The 24,751-nt window shown below is 43.2% G+C and overlaps 1 protein-coding gene across 3 annotated transcripts in view; it reads left to right on the plus strand.

Annotated features, from left to right (window-relative positions):
• Nucleotides 1-6,793: 6,793 nt before the first annotated feature.
• LOC123995420 (regulator of G-protein signaling 6-like) overlaps nt 6,794-24,751 on the plus strand; it is a 181,794-nt gene continuing 163,836 nt past the window's right edge. For 2 of the 3 annotated variants that reach the window (XR_006831824.1, XM_046299014.1), the window contains exons 1-2: nt 6,794-6,926; nt 19,841-20,028. Coding sequence is in view for 2 of the 3 variants with exons in the window: in XM_046299014.1 (XP_046154970.1) it covers nt 19,945-20,028 (84 nt within the window). In the remaining variant the exon portion in view is untranslated. Of the gene's footprint in view, nt 6,927-19,550; nt 20,029-24,751 lie in introns of those variants that run through there. The other variant, XM_046299015.1, reaches the window with a different exon arrangement.

Below are 24,751 nucleotides of genomic sequence, written 5' to 3' on the forward strand. Positions count from 1 at the left end.
TGTGTGTGTGTGTGTGTGTGTGTGTGTGTGTGTGTGTGTGTGTGTGTGTGTGTGTGTGTGTGTGTGTGTGTGTGTGTGTGTGTGTGTGTGTGTGTGTGTGTGTGTGTGTGTGTGTGTGTGTGTGCGAGAATACATTTTGTTGTTTGCATGCATCTCTCTGTGGGTATGTGTGTGTCTGTGTGGCTCACTGCGTGTAATTCCAACAATCTATTTGGAAAATAAATCAAATATAAAAAGTGAATAAACTCATTTCATTCCAGGCCCTTCACTTATGCTGTAGTCATGGTAATTTGCCTCAACACATCCAGTCTCATTATAATATTCTGTAGTCATGGTAATTTGCCTCAACACATCCAGTCTCATTATTTATTCTGTAGTCATGGTAATTTGCCTCAACACATCCAGTCTCATTATAATATTCTGTAGTCATGGTAATTTGCCTCAACACATCCAGTCTCATTATAATATTCTGTAGTCATGGTAATTTGCCTCAACACATCCAGTCTCATTATTTATGCTGTAGTCATGGTAATTTGCCTCAACACATCCAGTCTCATTATAATATTCTGTAGTCATGGTAATTTGCCTCAACACATCCAGTCTCATTATAATATTCTGTAGTCATGGTAATTTGCCTCAACACATCCAGTCTCATTATTTATTCTGTAGTCATGGTAATTTGCCTCAACACATCCAGTCTCATTATAATATTCTGTAGTCATGGTAATTTGCCTCAACACATCCAGTCTCATTATTTATGCTGTAGTCATGGTAATTTAACATTTACCATTTTATCCTACTAAAATACCAACAGCCAATATGAATCCTAATAAAATACCAACAGCCAATGGGGATCCTAATAAAATACCAACAGCCAATGGGGATCCTAATAAAATCAAATCAAATCAAATTTATTTATATAGCCCTTCGTACATCAGCTGATATCTCAAAGTGCTGTACAGAAACCCAGCCTAAAACCCCAAACAGCAAACAATGCAGGTGTAAAAGCACGGTGGCTAGGAAAAACTCCCTAGAAAGGCCAAAACCTAGGAAGAAACCTTGAGAGGAACCAGGCTATGTGGGGTGGCCAGTCCTCTTCTGGCTGTGCCGGGTAGAGATTATAACAGAACATGACCAAGATGTTCAAATGTTCATAAATGACCAGTTGAAACTGGAGCAGCAGCATGGCCAGGTGGACTGGGGACAGCAAGGAGTCATCATGTCAGGTAGTCCTGGGGCACGGTCCTAGGGCTCAGGTCCTCCGGGAGAGAGAAAGAAAGATAGAATTAGAGAGAGCATATGTGGGGTGGCCAGTCCTCTTCTGGCTGTGCCGGGTGGAGATTATAACAGAACGTGGCCAAGATGTTCAAATGTTCATAAATGACGAGCATGGTTGAATAATAGTAAGGCAGAACTGTTGAAACTGGAGCAGCAGCACAGTCAGGTGGACTGGGGACAGCAAGGAGTCATCATGTCAGGTAGTCCTGGGACATGGTCCTAGGGCCCAGGCCAGTTGAAACTGGAGCAGCAGCATGGCCAGCTGAGACAGGAGGGGTCAGGAGACACTGTGGCCCCATCCGAGGACACCCCTGGACAGGGCCAAACAGGAAGGATATAACCCCACCCACTTTGCCAAAGCACAGCCCCCACACCACTAGAGGGATATCTTCAACCACCAACTTACCATCCTGAGACAAGGCCGAGTATAGCCCACAAAGATCTCCGCCACGGCACAACCCAAGGGGGGGGCGCCAACCCAGACAGGCTGACCACAACAGTGAATCAACCCACCCAGGTGACGCACCCCCCCACCCCAGGGACGGCATGAGAGAGCCCCAGCAAGCCAGTGACTCAGCCCCCGTAACAGGGTACAGGCAGAGAATCCCAGTGGAAAGAGGGGAACCGGCCAGGCAGAGACAGCAAGGGCGGTTCGTTGCTCCAGAGCCTTTCCGTTCACCTTCCCACTCCTGGGCCAGACTACACTCAATCATATGACCCACTGAAGAGATGAGTCTTCAGTAAAGACTTAAAGATTGAGACCGAGTTTGCGTCTCTGACATGGGTAGGCAGACCGTTCCATAAAAATGGAGCTCTATAGGAGAAAGCCCTGCCTCCAGCTGTTTGCTTAGAAATTCTAGGGACAATTATACCAACAGCCAATGGGGATCCTAATAAAATACCAACAGCCAATGGGGATCCTAATAAAATACCAACAGCCAATGGGGATCCTAATAAAATACCAACAGCCAATGGGGATCCTAATAACATACCAACAGCCAATGGGGATCCTAATAACATACCAACAGCCAATGGGGATCCTAATAACATACCAACAGCCAATGGGGATCCTAATAACATACCAACAGCCAATGGGGATCCTAATAACATACCAACAGCCAATGGGGATCCTAATAACATACCAACAGCCAATGGGGATCCTAATAACATACCAACAGCCAATGGGGATCCTAATAACATACCAACAGCCAATGGGGATCCTAATAACATACCAACAGCCAATGGGGATCCTAATAACATACCAACAGCCAATGGGGATCCTAATAACATACCAACAGCCAATGGGGATCCTAATAACATACCAACAGCCAATGGGGATCATAATAACATACCAACAGCCAATGGGGATCCTAATAACATACCAACAGCCAATGGGGATCCTAATAACATACCAACAGCCAATGGGGATCCTAATAACATACCAACAGCCAATGGGGATCCTAATAACATACCAACAGCCAATGGGGATCCTAATAACATACCAACAGCCAATGGGGATCCTAATAACATGCCAATGGGGATCCTAATAACATGCCAATGGGGATCCTAATAACATACCAACAGCCAATGGGGATCCTAATAACATACCAACAGCCAATGGGGATCCTAATAACATACCAACAGCCAATGGGGATCCTAATAACATACCAACAGCCAATGGGGATCCTAATAGCATGCCAATGGGGATCCTAATAACATGCCAATGGGTATCCTAATAACATACCAACAGCCAATGGGTATCCTAATAACATACCAACAGCCAATGGGGATCCTAATAACATACCAACAGCCAATGGGGATCCTAATAACATACCAACAGCCAATGGGGATCCTAATAACATACCAACAGCCAATGGGGATCCTAATAACATACCAACAGCCAATGGGGATCCTAATAACATACCAACAGCCAATGGGGATCCTAATAACATACCAACAGCCAATGGGGATCCTAATAACATACCAACAGCCAATGGGGATCCTAATAACATACCAACAGCCAATGGGGATCCTAATAACATACCAACAGCCAATGGGGATCCTAATAACATACCAACAGCCAATGGGGATCCTAATAACATGCCAATGGGGATCCTAATAACATGCCAATGGGGATCCTAATAACATACCAACAGCCAATGGGGATCCTAATAACATACCAACAGCCAATGGGGATCCTAATAACATACCAACAGCCAATGAGGATCCTAATAACATACCAACAGCCAATGGGGATCCTAATAACATACCAACAGCCAATGGGGATCCTAATAACATGCCAATGGGGATCCTAATAACATACCAATGGGGATCCTAATAACATACCAACAGCCAATGGGTATCCTAATAACATACCAACAGCCAATGGGGATCCTAATAACATACCAACAGCCAATGGGGATCCTAATAACATACAAACAGCCAATGGGGATCCTAATAACATGCCAATGGGGATCCTAATAACATACCAATGGGGATCCTAATAACATACCAACAGCCAATGGGTATCCTAATAACATACCAACAGCCAATGGGGATCCTAATAACATACCAACAGCCAATGGGGATCCTAATAACATACCAACAGCCAATGGGGATCCTAATAACATACCAACAGCCAATGGGGATCCTAATAACATACCAACAGCCAATGGGGATCCTAATAACATGCCAATGGGGATCCTAATAACATACCAACAGCCAATGGGGATCCTAATAACATACCAACAGCCAATGGGGATCCTAATAACATTATTATTATTTATTATATTATATATATATTACATACCAATAGAGGCGAGATGCACAAATAGACTCGTTTTTTTTTGTATGAGCTGAAGGAAACAGATTGTTTATTTTGGACCAACAGCCAATGGGGATTGTTTATTTTGGACCAACAGCCAATGGGGATTGTTTATTTTGGACCAACAGCCAATGGGGATTGTTTATTTTGCCTGTGACTTCCAATCTCCTGCTAATATCTTATAATGCTCTATTATTTTATTATGATGGTATACAACAAGGAGACTGTGCTGCAAAACTTTTTTTTAAATCGATCTTACTACTACTACATACAACAAAAATATTGTATTAAAGGTGAAATATGAAACATACATTTTGGGAGTTTATTAATGACAAGCACCCATTGATTCTTGAAGAATATAACTTCTACAGTAAATGCCTCGTAAACTTAGTTTAATTTACCCCATCAGAACCAAAAATATAAGAAATGTTGAATGTGCTGTTCTAGGATCAGGTTAGCCTTTTAGATCAGAATCAATAGGATTACATGGACAGATCCTAGATCAGAATCAATAGGATTATATGGACAGATCCTAGATCAGAATCAATAGGATTATATGGACAGATCCTAGATCAGAATCAATAGGATTATATGGACAGATCCTAGATCAGAATCAATAGGATTAAATGGACAGATCCTAGATCAGCACTCCTACTTGGAGATGCTTTGTGTATACAGTGCCCAGATTTTCAAGAGAGAGATCACCTCATTCTTACCCCGAACTGAACTTGTGGTTTTTAATACCTTCTCTTCTGGCTTCATGTATGAATTAAAACTCCTTGTGGTACCAAAATATAAGCTAGATTTATTGTAAACAAACACTATATAGCCTAAAAAACAGAATCTGCTGTAAAAAGGGCTTTACAAATACATTTGATTGATTGAAAATGTTCAGACCCATCCCTCAACTCCAGACATCTCTCCACTCCAAACCCATCTCTCATCTCCAGACTCATCTCTCATCTCCAGACTCATCCCTCCACTCCAGACCCATCCCTCCACTCCAGATCCATCTCTCAGGTCCAGACCCATCTCTCCACTCCAGACTCATCCCTCAGCTCCAGACTCATCCCTCAGCTCCAGACTCATCCCTCAGCTCCAGACTCATCCCTCAGGTCCAGACCCATCTCTCCACTCCAGACTCATCTCTCAGGTCCAAACCCATCCCTCAGGTCCAGACCCATCTCTCAGGTCCAGACCCATCTCTCAGGTCCAGACCCATCCCTCAGGTCCAAACCCATCCCTCAGGACCAGACCCATCCCTCCACTCCAGACCCATCTCTCAGGTCCAGACCCATCTCTCAGGTCCAGACCCATCCCTCCACTCCAGACCCATCTCTCAGGTCCAGACCCATCTCTCAGGTCCAGACCCATCTCTCAGGTCCAGACCCATCCCTCCACTCCAAACCCATCTCTCATCTCCAGACTCATCCCTCAAGTCCAGACCCATCCCTCCACTCCAGACCCATCTCTCAGGTCCAGACCCATCCCTCCACTCCAGACCCATCTCTCAGGTCCAGACCCATCCCTCCACTCCAGACCCACCCCTCCACTCCAGACCCATCTCTCAGGTCCATACCCATCTCTCAGCTCCAAACCCATCTCTCAGGTCCAAACCCATCCCTCAGGTCCAGACCCATCTCTCAGGTCCAAACCCATCTCTCAGGTCCAGACCCATCTCTCAGGTCCAGACCCATCTCTCAGGTCCAGACCCATCCCTCCACTCCAAACCCATCTCTCAGGTCCAGACCCATCTCTCAGGTCCAGACCCATCTCTCAGGTCCAGACCCATCCCTCCACTCCAAACCCATCCCTCAGCTCCAAACCCATCTCTCAGGTCCAAACCCATCTCTCAGGTCCAAACCCATCTCTCAGGTCCAGACCCATCTCTCAGGTCCAAACCCATCTCTCAGCTCCAAACCCATCTCTCAGCTCCAAACCCATCTCTCAGCTCCAAACCCATCTCTCAGGTCCAAACCCATCTCTCAGGTCCAGACCCATCTCTCAGCTCCAGACCCATCTCTCAGCTCCAAACCCATCTCTCAGCTCCAAACCCATCTCTCAGGTCCAGACCCATCTCTCAGGTCCAGACCCATCTCTCAGCTCCAAACCCATCTCTCAGTTCCAAACCCATCTCTCAGCTCCAAACCCATCTCTCAGGTCCAACCCCATCCCTCAGCTTTATCTTAAAGTACAGGCAGGGAGACGCTTTGCTATTGTTTCAATTAAGGATTCAAGCATTTTTTCTTTTTTCCTGTTCACTCACTCACTCACTTTCTTCCTTATAGAAACACATGCACACACTCGGAAGCGTACACGCGATGATCCTCTCTTTTCGTACGTACCTGACTGCTCTACTCTACACAGAGACCACCCACGCCACAGCCCAGCGCACAGAGAGACAGATCAAGAGAGAGAGAGAGACAGAGAGACACAGAACAAGAGAGAGCGATAGAGAGAGAGCGAGACAGACAGAATGAGAGACAGAGAGAGAGACAGAACGAGAGAGACAGAACGAGAGAGACAGAGAGAGAGAGAGAGAGAGAGAGAGAGAGAGAGAGAGAGAGACAGAGAGAGAGAGAGAACGAGAGAGAGAGAGAGAGAGAGAGAGACAGAGAGAGAGAGAGAGAGAGAGAGAGGGGGGGGACGCTACACCCTCCCAGCAGCTGTCTCTGATCCAACATCTGTGTGCGCCGCTTCTCCTGTTCTCTCCATCCTTTTGACTCGCTCCTCAAGCCAATTAGATCATGAACATGCTGTGTGCTTGTTGCTAGGGGGGGAAGAGAACCAAGAAGAGTGGAGCATCCAATACTTTGTTGCTAAGGTAATGAACGCTTGTGAGAGGTGTGAAAGACAATATTGAATTTTGTCACTGAGGTGTTTGTGTGTGTATGAGAGAGAGTGTGTGTATATCGATAACACCAGTGTATTGCCAGGTTGAGTATGGGAGTTACGTTACTAATGTGTGTGTGCGTGCGTGCGTGCGTGTGCATTGGGACAAGAGTGGTCCATGGAGGATTTGGGCTGTGGTGTGGAGCAGCTGTATACTCAACAAGCTCTCTCAGTTTCACCGCAGAATCCATCATTTGTCCTTTAAACCTCAAATTTTGAAGGTTAAATTTAGGCATGAATTCCGAACGGTTACCTTAAAGGTTAAGGTTTGATGTAGGGTAAACAATAAAGCACGTGAACTGGGATTAAACATCCGTGTCCGTATCACAGTTGCTCCAAACGTCCTACCTGGTTGGTGTAGATCTAGCAGCACCGAGAGAAAGCTAAACAGCTACTACAGTATAGGGAATCTCTCTCTCTGTCACTCTTCGTGTCTCTCTCGCTCTGTCACTCTTTGTGTCTCTCTCTCTCTCTCTCTCTCTCTCTCTCTCGCTCTGTCACTCTTTGTGTGTCTCTCTCTCTCTCTCTCTCTCTCTCTCTCTCTCTCTCTCTCTCTCTGTCACTCTTCGTGTCTCTCTCTCTCTGTCACTCTTTGTGTGTCTCTGTCTGTCTGTCACTTCATGTCTCTCTCACTCTCTCTCTGTCCGTGTGTCTCTCTCTCGTCTTTCCGTATATCTCTGTCTATCTGCCTTCCTCTCTCTCTCTCAATTAAATTAAATTAAATTCAAGGGGCTTTATTGGCATGGGAAACATGTGTTAACATTGCCAAAGCAAGTGAGGTAGATAATATACAAAAGTAAAATAAACAATAAAAATGAACAGTAAACATTACACATACAGAAGTTTCAAAAATATTATGTATATATACAGTGTTGTAACAATGTACAAACGGTTAAAGTACACAAGGGAAAATTAATAACCATAAATATGGATTGTATTTACAATGGTTTTTGTTCTTCACTGGTTGCCCTTTTCTTGTGGCAACAGGTCACAAATCTTGCTGCTGTGATGGTACACTGTGGAATTTCACCCAGTAGATATGGGAGTTTATCAAAATTGGGTTTGTTTTTGAATTCTTTGTGGATCTGTGTAATCTGAGGGAAATAAGTCTCTCTAATATGGTCATACATTGGGCAGGAGGTTAGGAAGTGCAGCTCAGTTTCCACCTCATTTTGTGGGCAGTGAGCACATAGCCTGTCTTCTCTTGAGAGCCATGTCTGCCTACGGCGGCCTTTCTCAATAGCAAGGCTATGCTCACTGAGTCTATACATAGTCAAAGCTTTCCTTAATGTTTGGTCAGTCACAGTGGTTATGTATTCTGCCACTGTGTACTCTCTGTTTGGGGCCAAATAGCAATCTTGTTTGCTCTGTTTTTTTGTTAATTCTTTTCAATGTGTCAAGTAATTATCTTTTTGTTTTACGTATGGGTGGTCCCGGGGATCGAACCCACTACCCTGGCGTTACAAGCGCCATGCTCTACCAACTGAGCTACAGAAGGACCATTATCCTTAATGGTCTTGGTTGGTGAGCGGACCCCAGACCTCACAACCATGAAGGGCAATGGGTTCTATCACTGATTCAAGTATTTTTAGCGAGATCCTAATTGGTAAGTTGAATTTTTTGTTCCTTTGGATGGCATAGAATGCCATTCTTGCCTTGTCTCTCAGATCGTTCACAGCTTTGTGGAAGTTACCTGTTACTTACCTGCTATGTTTAGGCCAAGGTATGTATAGTTTTTTTGTGTGCTCTAGGGCATTGTTTTCATTGAGGAAATGTACGAGTCTGCTGTTAATGGTAATACATAGGATTTTCCCAAGGTTGCTGTTGACGCATATTCCACAGTAATTATTGGGGTCAAATTTGTCTCCACTTTTGTGGATTGGGGTGATCAGTCCTTGGTTACAAATATTGGGGAAGATGCCAGAGCCAAAGATGATGTTAAAGAGTTTTAGTATAGCCAATTGGAATTTGTTGTCTGTATATTTGACCATTTCATTGAGGAACCATCAACACCACACGCCTTTTTGGGTTGGAGGGTTTTTATTTTGTCCTGTAGCTCATTCAAGGTAATTGGATAATCCAGTGGGTTCTGGTAGTCTTTAATAGTTGATAGAGCCAAAAAGATTGGAGAAGTGGTTTACCCAGACATCTCCATTTTGGATAAATAATTATTTGTGTTGTTTGTTTAGTGTTTTCCAATTTTCCCAGAAGTGGTTAGAGTCTATGGATTCTTCAAATACATTGAGCTGATTTCTGACGTGCTGTTCCTTCTTTTTCCGTAGTGTATTTCTGTATTGTTTTAGTGATTCACCATAGTGAAGGTGTAGACTCAGGTTTTCCGGGTCTCTATGTTTTTGGTTGGACAGGTTTCTCAATTTCTTTCTTAGATTTTTGCATATATATATGTATATGTATATATATATATATATATATATATATATATTTGTATATATATATATATATTTGTATATATATATATATATTTGTATATATATATATATTTGTATATATATATATATATTTGTGTATATATATTTATATATATATATATATATACAAATATATATATATATATATATATATTTGTATATATGTATATATATATATATATGTATATATATATATATATATGTATATATATATATATATATGTATATATATATATATGTATATATATATATATATGTGTGTATATATATATATATGTGTGTATATATATATATATGTGTGTATATATATATATATGTGTGTATATATATATATATGTGTGTATATATATATATATATGTGTGTATATATATATATATATGTGTGTATATATATATATATATGTGTGTGTATATATATATATTTGTGTATATATATATATATATATTTGTGTATATATATATATATATATATGTATGATCCAAGCTACATGTTGTGACATCCATAGGACAAGTTATGATCTAAACCAGGTGATATTCAACAGGGAGCCAAACAACTGGACCAATAACTCAGACAGAAATGCCCTGGAACACACACACAACCCAACAGAGCCATACTGGACATCATACAGTATGTCTGAAGATCTGATCCCACTGATCCCATCATCAGATCTGATCCTACTGCTACCATCATCAGATCTGATCCCATCATCAGATCTGATCCTACTGATCCCATCATCAGATCTGATCCTACTGCTACCATCATCAGATCTGATCCTACTGATCCCATCATCAGATCTGATCCTACTGCTACCATCATCAGATCTGATCCTACTGCTGCCATCATCAGATCTGATCTCACTGATCCCATCATCAGATCTGATCTCACTGCTACCATCATCAGATCTGATCCCATCATCAGATCTGATCTCACTGATCCCATCATCAGATCTGATCTCACTGATCCCATCATCAGATCTGATCTCACTGATCCCATCATCAGATCTGATCCCATTGATCCCATCATCAGATCTGATCCCATCATCAGATCTGATCTCACTGATCCCATCATCAGATCTGATCCTACTGATCCCATCATCAGATCTGATCTCACTGATCCCATCATCAGATCTGATCTCACTGATCCCATCATCAGATCTGATCCCATTGATCCCATCATCAGATCTGATCCCATTGATCCCATCATCAGATCTGATCCTACTGATCCCATCATCAGATCTGACTGAAGTTTGATTTGATTTGGACCCCACCTCTGCATCCTGGAGGTCTGGCTGTCTTATATACAACAGGTAGAAATTTCCCCATAATCACACTGATACCGAGTCAGATATTATATAATCTCCATAATAGTTAAGGTTAGGATTCAGGGTAGAGTAATCTGATCCTAGATTTGTGGTTAGGGGCCATTTCTACCTCAGCGTATTTTTAAGGTAGACATTGAGGCTATTTGGGTATTCATCTCATCTCTTCCTCTGCTCTCGCCACAGCTCACAGACGCCAATATTGTGACAGCTGTCCGATCGTCAGGCGCCAACTGGCAGCAGCGAGAGGCAGAAATGCCTGGAGCTCTGGAAAGGAATGTGGAATGGGAATCACCCTATCAGAGAGTTCCAGGCAACATTACGCTCTGGAATGGTGGAATAATGCCGCCTGTATGTAAATGGATCTTTCTATACATAATGGAGCCAATGTGTGACATCACAGTAAAAATGTCCCGTCTGTTGTTACAGGAATAAGATTCTAGATAGGCACAATGAGACCATAACTCCTAGCAACAACAAAACACCTACATGTCATTCAAATTGTCACATGTTGATGGTAATGCTGAGTTCTCTCAGATCTCCACACGCGTCTAGGCGTAGGAGCTAGGCATTGTTTCTGGACCCCAAAACCCCTTGGGTGTTGGGTGGACCTACAGCACGACACGAGGCATTGGTTGGTTTGTTTCATTCCACTGCTATAGACACAAAGATTTGCACAGGTGTCAGCTGGACACACCAACATGGTCTGGGTAGCTGAAGACCTGCTGTAAATGGTGAAAGGATATATTTACATGTCTACTATTCACATCCTTGCTTCATTCCAGCTGGTTAGATGTGCAACCATTGACTAACTATATTTAGGGACATATCTCTAGTCTAGCAATATATACTGTTGTTTTAGCTGTATAGTGTCATTTAATAAGTTTACCAATGGATAGTTAGGTAGCTAGGATACAGCAGTCAGCCAACCATTTACAGTAACAGCAGTTCATGAATAAGTCACTACACACTAAATCTTATGCAGAAATTGAGAAAATCATACCATGGCACTGTGGCATGGTATGGGCAGCTATTAATCAATGAATCAATGAATTCATAGATAATAGATTCATAGAATGGAGTTAGAAAGATTAATTCCTACTTTGAAAGGACAGGAAGTGGCTGTGCACTTAACCAGGCATTCCGTATTTAACCCCACCCACATGTGATCATTGAAATATCAAGTTGTTTTTTGTTTTTAATAGGCAAAAACAAAACAAACAAAAGCAATTTTTTTTGTATTTTTTGAATTATATTCAACAACGAATAAACATGCCATTTTCAAGTTGCTTTGTTTTAATTCGGAAGACAAACAATCAAAACATACGTAGACTGTAATTTTACCTCGGGAATCTTGATTTATCGTTGTCCATGATGTAGGCTAATTAGCCTAGCCTTGTCCATGATGTAGGCTAATTATCTTGACCGCTATAACAACACAGACACCAAAATGTTCTGTCAATCTGCGAAGATCAACATTAATTCCAGCACTTTGGCTGTTGTTAAATCGCGTTCCATATCACACAAGCTCTTTATCACAGAATCAGCTGATGTTGCTGGCAATAATGTCCCCAAGTAACTAAACGGCTTATAACATCAAACCAGCGTTGTGTAATTATTGAAGAACCCTGTTCATGTCAGTATCGATGTCTGTTTTATTAATCACGGTAAAGTTACTTTCTGTTAGAAGGATTTTGCAATCACATTCATAATGTCTGCCCATGAAAACTGTTTTCACACTGTCACATAGGGAGATACGAAATGTTATGAGGTCACAGTTCACAGAAAAATACAATAATATCCAGGAATGTAACAAGATCAGGGTCAACGTGTAATTCAATTGTTAAATTCCTCAAGAGTATGATATCACAACAAACAACAGTATCACAAATGTAAAGAAAGAAAGGTAGTTTTATGTCACAGATTCCAAGCACGAGAAACAGGTTTAAACCGGTTTGAATTCATCTCACAAATCATATTGAATGTATCTATGTTCCCCTTAATATCTTAATGTATTCACATGAAAAAAAAGCAAATTATTATTATTATTAAGGACTTCGTAACAGCTCCAAACAGTTGTCCATGACAAGAAATGTGCACTGGTACCCTAGTTCATAGAAAGACCCAAATGTTGCACCGGAACCCTAGTTTGTAGAAAGACCCAAATGTTGCACCGGAACCCTAGTTTGTAGAAAGACACAAATGGTGCACCGGAACCTTAGTTTGTAGAAAGACCCAAATGTTGCACCGGAACCCTAGTTTGTAGAAAGACCTAAATGTTGCACCGGAACCCTAGTTTGTAGAAAGACCCAAATGTTGCACCGGAACCCTAGTTTGTAGAAAGACCCAAATGGTGCACCGGAACCCTAGTTTGTAGAAAGACCCAAATGGTGCACCTTTTTTATTTTATTTATTTATTTCACCTTTATTTAACCAGGTAGGCTAGTTGAGAACAGGTTCTCATTTGCAACTGCGACCTGGCCAAGATAAAGCATAGCAGTGTGAACAGACAACACAGAGTTACACATGGAGTAAACAATTAACAAGTCAATAACACAGAGAAAAAAACGGGAGTCTATATACAATGTGTGCAAAAGGCATGAGGAGGTAGGCAAATAATTACAATATTGCAGATTAACACTGGAGTGATAAATGAGCAGATGATCATGTACAGGTAGAGATATTGGTGTGCAAAAGAGCAGAAAAGTAAATAACTAAAAACTGTGGGGATGAGGTAGGTGAAAATGGGTGTGCTATTTACCAATAGATTATGAACAGCTGCAGCGATCGGTTAGCTGCTCAGCTAGCTGATGTTTGAAGTTGGTGAGGGAGATAAAAGTCTCCAACTTCAGCGATTTTTGCAATTTGTTCCAGTCACAGGCAGCAGATTACTGGAACGAAAGGCGGCCGAATGAGGTGTTGGCTTTAGGGATGATCAATGAGATACACCAGCTGGAGCGTGTGCTACGGATGGGTGTTGCCATCGTGACCAGTGAGCTAAGATAAGGTGGAGCTTTGCCTAGCATGGCCTTGTAGATGACCTGAAGCCAGTGGGTCTGGCGACGAATATGTAGCGAGGGCCAGCCGACTAGAGCATACAAGTCGCAGTGGTGGGTAGTATAAGGTGCTTTAGTGACAAAACGGATGGCACTGTGATAAACTGCATCCAGTTTGCTGAGTAGAGTGTTGGAAGCAATTTTGTAGATGACGTCGCCGAAGTCGAGGATCGGTAGGATAGTCAGTTTTACTAGGGTAAGCTTGGCAGCGTGAGTGAAGGAGGCTTTGTTGCGGAATAGAAAGCCGATTCTTGATTTGATTTTCGATTGGAGATGTTTGATATGGGTCTGGAAGGAGAGTTTGCAGTCTAGCCAGACACCTAGGTACTTATAGGTGTCCACATATTCAAGGTCGGAACCATCCAGTGTGGTGATGCTAGTCGGGCATGCGGGTGCAGGCAGCGATCGGTTGAAAAGCATGCATTTGGTTTTACTAGCGTTTAAGAGCAGTTGGAGGCCACGGAAGGAGTGTTGTATGGCATTGAAGCTCGATTGGAGGTTAGATAGCACAGTGTCCAATGACGGGCCGAAAGTGTATACAATGGTGTCGTCTGCGTAGAGGTGGATCAGGGAATCGCCCGCAGCAAGAGCAACATCATTGATATACACAGAGAAAAGAGTCGGCCCAAGAATTGAACCCTGTGGCACCCCCATAGAGACTGCCAGAGGACCGGACAACATGCCCTCCGATTTGACACACTGAACTCTGTCTGCAAAGTAATTGGTGAACCAGGCAAGGCAGTCATCCGAAAAACCGAGGCTACTGAGTCTGCCGATAAGAATATGGTGATTGACAGAGTCGAAAGCCTTGGCAAGGTCGATGAAGACGGCTGCACAGTACTGTCTTTTATCGATGGCGGTTATGATGTCGTTTAGTACCTTGAGTGTGGCTGAGGTGCACCCGTGACCGGCTCGGAAACCAGATTGCATAGCGGAGAAGGTACGGTGGGATTCGAGATGGTCAGTGACCTGTTTGTTGACTTGGCTTTCTAAGACCTTGGATAGGCAGGGCAGGATGGATATAGGTCTGTAACAGTTTGGGTCCAGGGTGTCACCCCCTTTGAAGAGGGGGATGACTGCGGCAGCTTTCCAGTCCTTGGGGATCTCAGACGATATGAAAGAGAGGTTGAACAGGCTGGTAATAGGGGTTGCGACAATGGCGGCGGATAGTTTCAGAAATAGAACCCTAGTTCGTAGAAAGACCCAAATGTTGCACCGGAACCCTAGTTTGTAGAAAGACCCAAATGTTGCACCGGTACCCTAGTTCATAGAAAGACTCAAATGTTGCACCGGAACCCTAGTTTGTAGAAAGACCCAAATGTTGCACCGGTACCCTAGTTCATAGAAACACCCAAATGTTGCTCTGGAACCCTAGTTTGTAGAAAGACCTAAATGGTGCACCGGAAACCTAGTTTGTAGAAAGACACAAATGTTGCACCGGAACCCTAGTTTGTAGAAAGACCCAAATGTTGCACCGGAACCCTAGTTTGTAGAAAGACCTAAATGTTGCACCGGAACCCTAGTTTGTAGAAAGACCCAAATGTTGCACCGGAACCCTAGTTTGTAGAAAGACCCAAATGGTGCACCGGAACCCTAGTTTGTAGAAAGACCCAAATTGTGTTTATCTGCATGATTCCTGGCCAGTGGTGATTTTAGCATGTAAATCTTGGTGGGGCAAACCCCCCCATAATTTTCTTTTGATGCATGCCAGCAAAGCCACTACACAACACAACACTCAAAAATACATCAATTACACTATAACGGTGCCAAACGGAGCCCACAAAACTGATATGGCCTAGATAAAGCTGTCCCAACAGCAGAGTCCCAGCAGCAGTCCCAACATCGTACCACTGCTACACCTGGCAGTGGTACGCTTGTCGGGCAGTGAAACAGTTCATTCAGCCTAATTTTACTGCCTTAAAAAAACATAGCTGATATGGTTGACTTGCACATGTGGTTTCAACTGACAATTGAGATGCAGAAGCTATGGCATAAGGGGACAACGAGCAGATGAGAGGTAATCCGAAATTTCGATTAAGACATGAATTAATGAGCGAGCTAGGATGGATGTCGTTTTTGAAATGTACAGCAACAGAATTCAGAACATAGGCCATACTTACAGTATTCTCCCTGTACACCAAGTCAGAACTGTAGGATAAATAAAGGGGGTATATAAGCAGACAATGAAAGCCCTTACAATATTAGATATTTCTCTCAAACAGGCTATAGGCTACATGTGCACCACCAATTCAGAGCAGTAGCCTAAAATATGAGGTTAAAAGGGACCAACTTATTAGGGTAAGGCACATCAACTTCTAGCAGCTTACTACACATCATACACGTTGTATTACTTTCTTAGCACCAGTACACAGTACCAGTCAAAGGTTTGGACACACCTACTCATTCAAGGGTTTTTCTTTATTTTGACTATCTTCTACATTGTAGAATTATAGTGAATCATATCAAAACAAATCAAAGATTATTTGTCACGTGCACCGAATACAACAGGTATTAAGGTGAAATTACAGTGAAATCACCTTACAGTGAAATGCTTACTTACAGGCTCTAACCAATAGTGCAAAAAAAGGTATTAGGTGAACAATAGGTAAAGAAATAAAAACAACAGTAAAAAGACAGGCTATATACAGTAGAGAGGCTATATACAGTAGAGAGGCTATATACAGTAGAGAGGCTATATACAGTAATGAGGCTATATACAGTAGAGAGGCTATATACAGTAGTGAGGCTATATACAGTAGAGAGGGTATTTATAGTAACGAGGCTATATACAGTAACGAGGCTATATACAGTAACAAGGCTATATACAGTAGAGAGGCTATATACAGTAGAGAGGCTATATACAGTAGAGGCTATATACAGTAGAGAGGCTATATACAGTAGAGACTATATACAGTAGAGAGGCTATATACAGTAACGAGGCTATATACAGTAGAGAGGCTATATACAGTAACGAGGCTATAAAAGTAGAGGGGCTACATACAGTAGAGAGGCTATATACAGTAGAGAGGCTATATACAGTAGAGAGGCTATATACAGTAACGAGGCTATAAAAGTAGCGAGGATACATACAGACACCGGTTAGTCAGGCTGATTGAGGTAGTATGTACATGTAGATATAGTTAAAGTGACTATGCATATATGATGAACAGAGAGTTGCAGCAGCGTAAAAGAGGAACACAATGCAAATAGTCCGGGTAGCCATTTGATGACCTGTTCAGGAGTCTTATGGCTTGGGGGTAAAAACTGTTGAGAAGATATCAAAACTATGAAATAACACATCTGGAACCTTATAGTAAACAAAACAGTGTTAAACAAATCTAAAAACATTTTAGATTATTGAAAGTAGCCACGCTTTGCCTTGATGGCATCTTTGCACACTCTTGGCATTCTCCCAATCAGCTTCACCTGGAATGCGTTTCCAACAGTCTTGAAGGAGTTCCCACATATGCTGAGTACTTGTTGGCTGCTTTTCCTTCACTCTGCGGTCCAACTCATCCCAAACAATCTAAACTGGGTTGAGGTTGGGTGATTGTGGAGGCCAGGTTATGTGATGCAGCACTGCATCACTCTCCTTCTTGGACAAATAGTCCTTACATCACCTGGAGGTGTGTTGGGTCATTGTCCTGTTGAAAAACAAATGATAGCCCTACTAAATATAAACCAGATGGGAATGGCGTATCACTGCACAATGCTGTGGTAGCCATGCTGGTTATGTATGCCTTGAATTCTAAATAAATCACAGACCGTGTTACCAGCAAAGCACCCCAACACGGTGGGAACCTCACATCCAGAGATCATCCGTTGACCTACTCTGCATCTCACAACGACATGGTGGTTGGAACCAAAAAATCTCAAATTTGGACTCATCAGACCAAAGGACAGATTTCCACCGGTCTAATGTCCATTGCTCGTGTTTTTTGACCCAAGCAAGTCTCTTCTTCTTAGTGGTGTCCTTTAGAAGTGGTTTCTTTACAGCAATTCGACCATGAAGTCCTGATTCGCGCAGTCTCCTCTGAACAGTTGAGATGTGTCTGTTACTTGAACTCTGTGAAGCATTTACTTGGGCTGCATTTTCTGAGGCTGGTAACTCTAATGAACTTATCCTCTTCAGCAGAGCTATCTCTGGGTCTTCCTTTCCTGAGGCAGTCCTCATGAGAGTCAGTGTCATCATAGTTGGTCATGTCATAATATGGGCTAGGTATTTTAACAAATAGGGCTATCTTCTGAATACGACCTCTACCTTGTGACAACACAACTGATTAGCTTAAACTCATTAAGAAGGAAAAGAAATTCCACAAATTCACTTTTAACAAAGCACACCTGTTAATTGAAATGCATTCCAGGTGACTTCACAATGCCACAGATGTCTCTTTGTTTTGAGGGAGAGTGCAACTGACACGCTGACCGCAGAAATATCCACCAGATAATTTAATGTTAATTTCTCTACCATAAGCCGCCTCCAAAATCGTTTCAGAGAATTTGGCAGTACTTCCAAATGGCCTCAAAACCGCAGACCGCAGTATGGCATTGTGTGGGTGAGCGGTTTGCTGATGTCAATGTTGTGAACATTGTGTCCGATGGTGGGGTTATGAGCAGGCATAAGCTATGGACAATGAACACAATTGCAATTTATTGATGGCAATTTGAATGCACAGAGACACCGTGACGTGATCCCGAGGCCCATTGTCATGCCATGAATCCGCCGCCATCACCTCATGTTTCAGCATGATAATGCACAAGCCCCATGTAACAAGGATCTACACACAATATTCAGGAAGCAAAAAAAGGTCCCAGTTATTCCATGTCCTGTATACTCACCAGACATGTCACCCATTGAGCATGTTTGGGATGCTCTGGATTGACAAGTATGACAGCATGTTCCAGTTCCCACCAATATCCAGCAACTTCACACAGCCATTGAAGAGGATTGGGACAACAGTCCACAGGCCACAATCAACAGCCTGATCAACTCTATGAGAAGGAGATGTGTCACTGTATGAGGCAAATGGTCACACCAGATACTGACTGGTTTTCTGATCTTTGACCAACAGATGCATATCTGTATTCCCAGTCATGTGAAATCCGTAGATTTAGGGCCTAATTCATTTGTTTAAATGGATTGATTTCCTTATATGAACTGTAACACAGTAAAATCTTTGAAAGTGTTAGATGCTGCACTTGTATTTTTGTTCAGTATATTTAATCCATTTTGAATTCAGGATGTAACACAACCAAATGTGGACTAAGTCAAAGGGGTATGAATACTTTCCGAAGACACTGTATATCAGATGGATCTAATGGTTTCTTTTTTTCTCCTGTTCTTCTCTCCTCCACGAGAGAGAGAGAGAGAGAGAGAGAGAGAGAGAGAGAGAGAGAGAGAGAGAGAGAGAGAGAGAGAAGAGAGAGAGAGAGAGAGAGAGAGAGAGAGAGAGAGAGAGAGAGAGAGAGAGAGAGAGAGAGAGAGAGAGAGAGAGAGAGAGAGAGAGAGAGAGAGAGAGAGAGAGAGAGAGAGAGAGAGAGAGAGAGAGAGAGAGAGAGAGAGAGAGAGAGAGAGAGAGAGAGAGAGAGAGAGAGAGAGAGAGAGAGAGAGAGAGAGAGAGAGAGAGAGAGAGAGAGAGAGAGAGAGAGAGAGAGAGAGAGATTCAGTGTAATAGTGTTGTGTTCTTATTTCCTCTGACAGGGAAAAAATAAAGAGATGGAATAGAGATGGCTAGATGAGATGGATCTAATGTCTCCAATAACAGAGAAAAGAGAGAGAGAGAGAATAGACAGCTATGAGATGGATCTAATGTCTCCAATAACAGAGAAAAGAGAGAGAGAGAGAATAGACAGCTATGAGATGGATCTAATGTCTCCAATAACAGAGAAAAGAGAGAGAGAGAGAATAGACAGCTATGAGATGGATCTAATGTCTCCAATAACAGAGAAAAGAGAGAGAGAGAGAAAAAAAGGGGATTGAAAGAGAGAGAGAGAATAGACATCTATGAGATGGATCTAATGTCTTCTTTTCTCTTTCCCCAGCCTCCAGTGACAGAAGAAGAAAGAGTGCAAGAGAACAACTGAGAGGGACTGAGAGAGAGAGCAAAGGATAAAGAGAACAAGAGAAGACATCAGTCAGCTACAGTATGAACCAGTCCAGCCAGGACCCGAGTGGAGTGGGAACAGCAGACCCTGATGAGGAATCTCCCAACATGATCATCTACAGAAAGGTAGGAGGACAGCGCTGGTCTTTATAACATTATGTTGTGGAAAGGTTGTGTGAAGGTAGGAGGACAACACTGGTCTTTATAACATTATGTTGTGTGAAGGTTGTGTGAAGGTAGGAGGACAACACTGGTCTTTATAACATTATGTTGTGGAAAGGTTGTGTGAAGGTAGGAGGACAACGCTGGTCTTTATAACATTATGTTGTGGAAAGGTTGTGTGAAGGTAGGAGGACAACGCTGGTCTTTAACATTATGTTGTGGAAAGGTTGTGTGAAGGTAGGAGGACAACGCTGGTCTTTATAACATTATGTTGTGGAAAGGTTGTGTGAAGGTAGGAGGACAGCGCTGGTCTTTATAACATTATGTTGTGGAAAGGTTGTGTGAAGGTAGGAGGACAACGCTGGTCTTTATAACATTATGTTGTGGAAAGGTTGTGTGAAGGTAGGAGGACACACTGGTCTTTATAACATTATGTTGTGGAAAGGTTGTGTGAAGGTTGGACAACACTGGTCTTTATAACATTATGTTGTGGAAAGGTTGTGTGAAGGTAGGAGGACAACACTGGTCTTTATAACATTATGTTGTGTGAAGGTTGTGTGAAGGTAGGAGGACAACACTGGTCTTTATAACATTATGTTGTGGAAAGGTTGTGTGAAGGTAGGAGGACAGCGCTGGTCTTTATAACATTATGTTGTGGAAAGGTTGTGTGAAGGTAGGAGGACAGCGCTGGTCTTTAAAACATTATGTTGTGGAAAGGTTGTGTGAAGGTAGGAGGACAACACTGGTCTTTATAACATTATGTTGTGGAAAGGTTGTGTGAAGGTAGGAGGACAACGCTGGTCTTTATAACATTATGTTGTGGAAAGGTTGTGTGAAGGTTGGACAACACTGGTCTTTATAACATTATGTTGTGGAAAGGTTGTGTGAAGGTAGGAGGACAACACTGGTCTTTATAACATTATGTTGTGGAAAGGTTGTGTGAAGGTAGGAGGACAACACTGGTCTTTATAACATTATGTTGTGGAAAGGTTGTGTGAAGGTAGGAGGACAACGCTGGTCTTTATAACATTATGTTGTGGAAAGGTTGTGTGAAAGATATACACTGGCGTCTCTTACATTGTGTTTGCAGTGGAACAGCACACGGTGACCACTGGTCTCTCAACTCAACTAGCATGTTGTGGGAGGGTTTCGTAAAGGTTGTGAAAGAAACATGCATTGTGTACTTACAAGATTATGACTAAGTTAGGATTACACTGGCTTTTTCCCATCCTATATAAATTCCTTGTTTCCTTGCTCTAACTCAAGTGTCATACATATTTGAGGTGCTGCTGTAACCCCAAAGTGTCAATATGATTAAAACAGAAACCTGTGTGTGTCTGTCAGTGTGTGTCTGTCTGTCTGTCTGTCAGTGTGTGTGTGTGTGTCTGTCAGTGTGTGTCTGTCAGTGTGTGTCTGTCAGTGTGTGTCTGTCAGTGTGTCTGTCTGTCTGTCTGTCTGTCTGTCTGTCTGTCTGTCTGTCTGTCTGTCTGTCTGTCTGTCTGTCTGTCTGTCTGTCTGTCTGTCTGTCTGTCTGTCTGTCTGTCTGTCTGTCTGTCTGTCTGTCTGTCTGTCTGTCTGTCTGTCTGTCTGTCAGTGTGTGTGTGTCTCTGTCAGTGTGTGTGTCTCTGTCAGTGTGTCTGTCTGTCTGTCTGTCTGTCTGTCTGTCTGTCTGTCTGTCTGTCTGTCTGTCTGTCTGTCTGTCTGTCTGTCTGTCTGTCTGTCTGTCTGTCTGTCTGTCTGTCTGTCTGTCTGTCAGTGTGTGTGTGTCTCTGTCTGTGTGTGTGTCTGTCTGTCTGTCTGTCTGTCTGTCTGTCTGTCTGTCTGTCTGTCTGTCTGTCTGTCTGTCTGTCTGTCAGTGTGTGTGTGTCTGTCTGTCAGTGTGTGTGTGTCTGCCTGTCAGTGTGTGTGTGTGTCTGTCTGTCTGTCTGTCTGTCTGTCTGTCTGTCTGTCTGTCTGTCTGTCTGTCTGTCTGTCTGTCTGTCTGTCTGTCTGTCTGTCTGTCTGTCTGTCTGTCTGTCTGTCAGTGTGTGTGTGTCTGTCTGTTTGCCTGTCAGTGTGTGCGTGCCTACTCATGAACCAAATCTCACGCTTGCCAGATTTGAGCAACATAATTCTTGCGTGTGTGCTGGCCAGCTACTCCCTTTGTTTCTGCGTGGGAGACACGTTATTAAAAAAAACAACTAACGAGTCTGGAGAAATAATAAAGAGGAGGAGGAAGAGGTATGAAGGAAAGTAGATCATGATTGAAAGAAGGGAGGAGGGAGAGGGGAAATTAAAGAATGGAAGGAAAGAGAAAGAAAGAAAGATGGAGAGAAAGAGGAGAGTAGGAAGAAAGGAAAGACACTTAGTGTTCTATTAAATTACATCCACTTTAGCCGACAAGTCGGATGTCACACCCACAACGGCTAAGTGCCACACCCACAAGTAACTCCCGGAACTACGTTAGAGCCGTCACACCCACAAGTAACTCCCAGAACTACGTTAGAGCCGTCACACCCACAAGTAACTCCCAGAACTACGTTAGAGCCGTCACACCCACAAGTAACTCCCATGTCACACCCACAAGTAACTCCCAGAACTGCCGTCACACCCACAAGTAACTCCCAGAACTACGTTAGAGCCACACCCACAAACTCCCAGAACTACGTTAGAGCCGTCACACCCACAAGTAACTCCCACGTTAGAGCCGTCACACCCACAAGTAACTCCCAGAACTACGTTAGAGAGTCAATCTCCCACCTCACACCCACAAGTTCCCAGGACGTTAGAGCTGTCACACCCACAAGTAACTCCCAGAACTACGTTAGAGGTCACACCCACAATACTCCCCCGTTAGAGGACAAGTACTCCCAGGATCACACCCACAAGTAAAGTAATCACACCCCAAGTAACTCCCAGAACTACGTTAGAGCCGTCACACCCCACTCCCTAAGTTTTAGATGCACTAGATCACACCCACAGTAACTACGTTAGACTGTCACACCCACTGTAACTCCCAGAACTACGTTGAGCCGTCACACCCACAAGTAACTCCCAGAACTACGTTAGAGCTGGATAAGAGCGTTGTCACACCCACAAGTAACTCCCAGAACTACGTTAGAGCTGTCACACCCACAAGTAACTCCCAGAATGTTAGAGAGTAACTCCCAGAACTACGTTAGAATGTCACACCCACAAGTAACTCCCAGAACTACGTTAGAGCTGTCACACCCACAAGTAACTCCCAGGACTACGTTAGAGCCGTCACACCCACAAGTAACTCCCAGAACTACGTTAGAGCCGTCACACCCACAAGTAACTCCCAGAACTACGTTAGAGCCGTCACACCCACAAGTAACTCCCAGAACTACGTTAGAGCTACGTCACACCCACAAGTAACTCCCAGAACTACGTTAGAGCCGTCACACCCACAAGTAACTCCCAGAACTACGTTAGAGCTGTCACACCCACAAGTAACTCCCAAGTAACTCCCAGAACTACGTTAGAGTGTCACACCCACAAGTAACTCCCAGAACCGTCACACCCACAAGTAACTCCCAGAACTACGTTAGAGCTGTCACACCCACAAGTAACTCCCAGAACTACGTTAGAGTAACTGTCACACCCACAAGTAACTCCCAGAACTACGTTAGAGCCGTCACACCCACAAGTAACTCCCAGAACTACGTTAGAGCTGTCACACCCACAAGTAACTCCGTTTAGAACGTTCTCTCACCACCAAACTATGGTCACGAGAGGAAGTCCAGTTGGAGGAAGTTGGAGAGGATGGAAAGTAGGTGAAACTAGAGGGCTGACATGCTGCTAAATTTGTCATCGTTGAAACATTTGATCTATCTCAATACATTTCTGTTCCCAAAACTAGAAACTACACACCACACGTACACACGTCCCAGAACTACACCACACGTAACTCCCAGAACACGTGTCACACACGTAACTCCCAGAACTACACACACACAGTACACACGTGCACACGTACACACCACACGTAACTCCCAGAACACACCACACAAGTAACTCCCAGAACTACACCACACGTAACTCCCAGAACACACCACACGTCCCAGAACTACGTTAGAGCCGTCACACACGTCCCAGAACACACCACACGTAACTCCCAGAACACACCACACATCCCAGAACTACGTTAGACGTCACACACGTACACACCACACGTCCCAGAACACACGTACACACGTACACACGTCACACACGTGCACACGTGCACACGTCCCAGAACACACGTACACACCTACACACCTACACATGTACACACATACACATGTACATGTCACACACGTACACACGTGCACACGTATCACATACACACGTACACACATACACACGTACACACGTACACTTCACAGAGGAGGCGTTCCCAAACGGAAATACACGCTGCAACTCGCCAATAGGATCTTACTATGCTTTGTTTGTTCCCAATGTAAACGACACAGATGAACTATACTATATATACATAAGTATGTGGACACCACTTCAAATTTGTGGATTCGACTATTTCTGCCACACCCGTTGCTGACAGGTGTATAACATAGAGCACATAGCCATGCAAAGTCACAGAAGAGCTCAGTAACGTTCAACGTGGCATCGTCATAGGATGCCACCTTTCCAACAAGTCAGTTCGTCAAATTTCTGCCCCGCTAGAACCGCACCCGGGTCAACTGTCTGC

The sequence above is a fragment of the Oncorhynchus gorbuscha genome, linkage group LG14 (assembly GCF_021184085.1).
Source record: "Oncorhynchus gorbuscha isolate QuinsamMale2020 ecotype Even-year linkage group LG14, OgorEven_v1.0, whole genome shotgun sequence".
Taxonomy (NCBI): domain Eukaryota; kingdom Metazoa; phylum Chordata; class Actinopteri; order Salmoniformes; family Salmonidae; genus Oncorhynchus; species Oncorhynchus gorbuscha.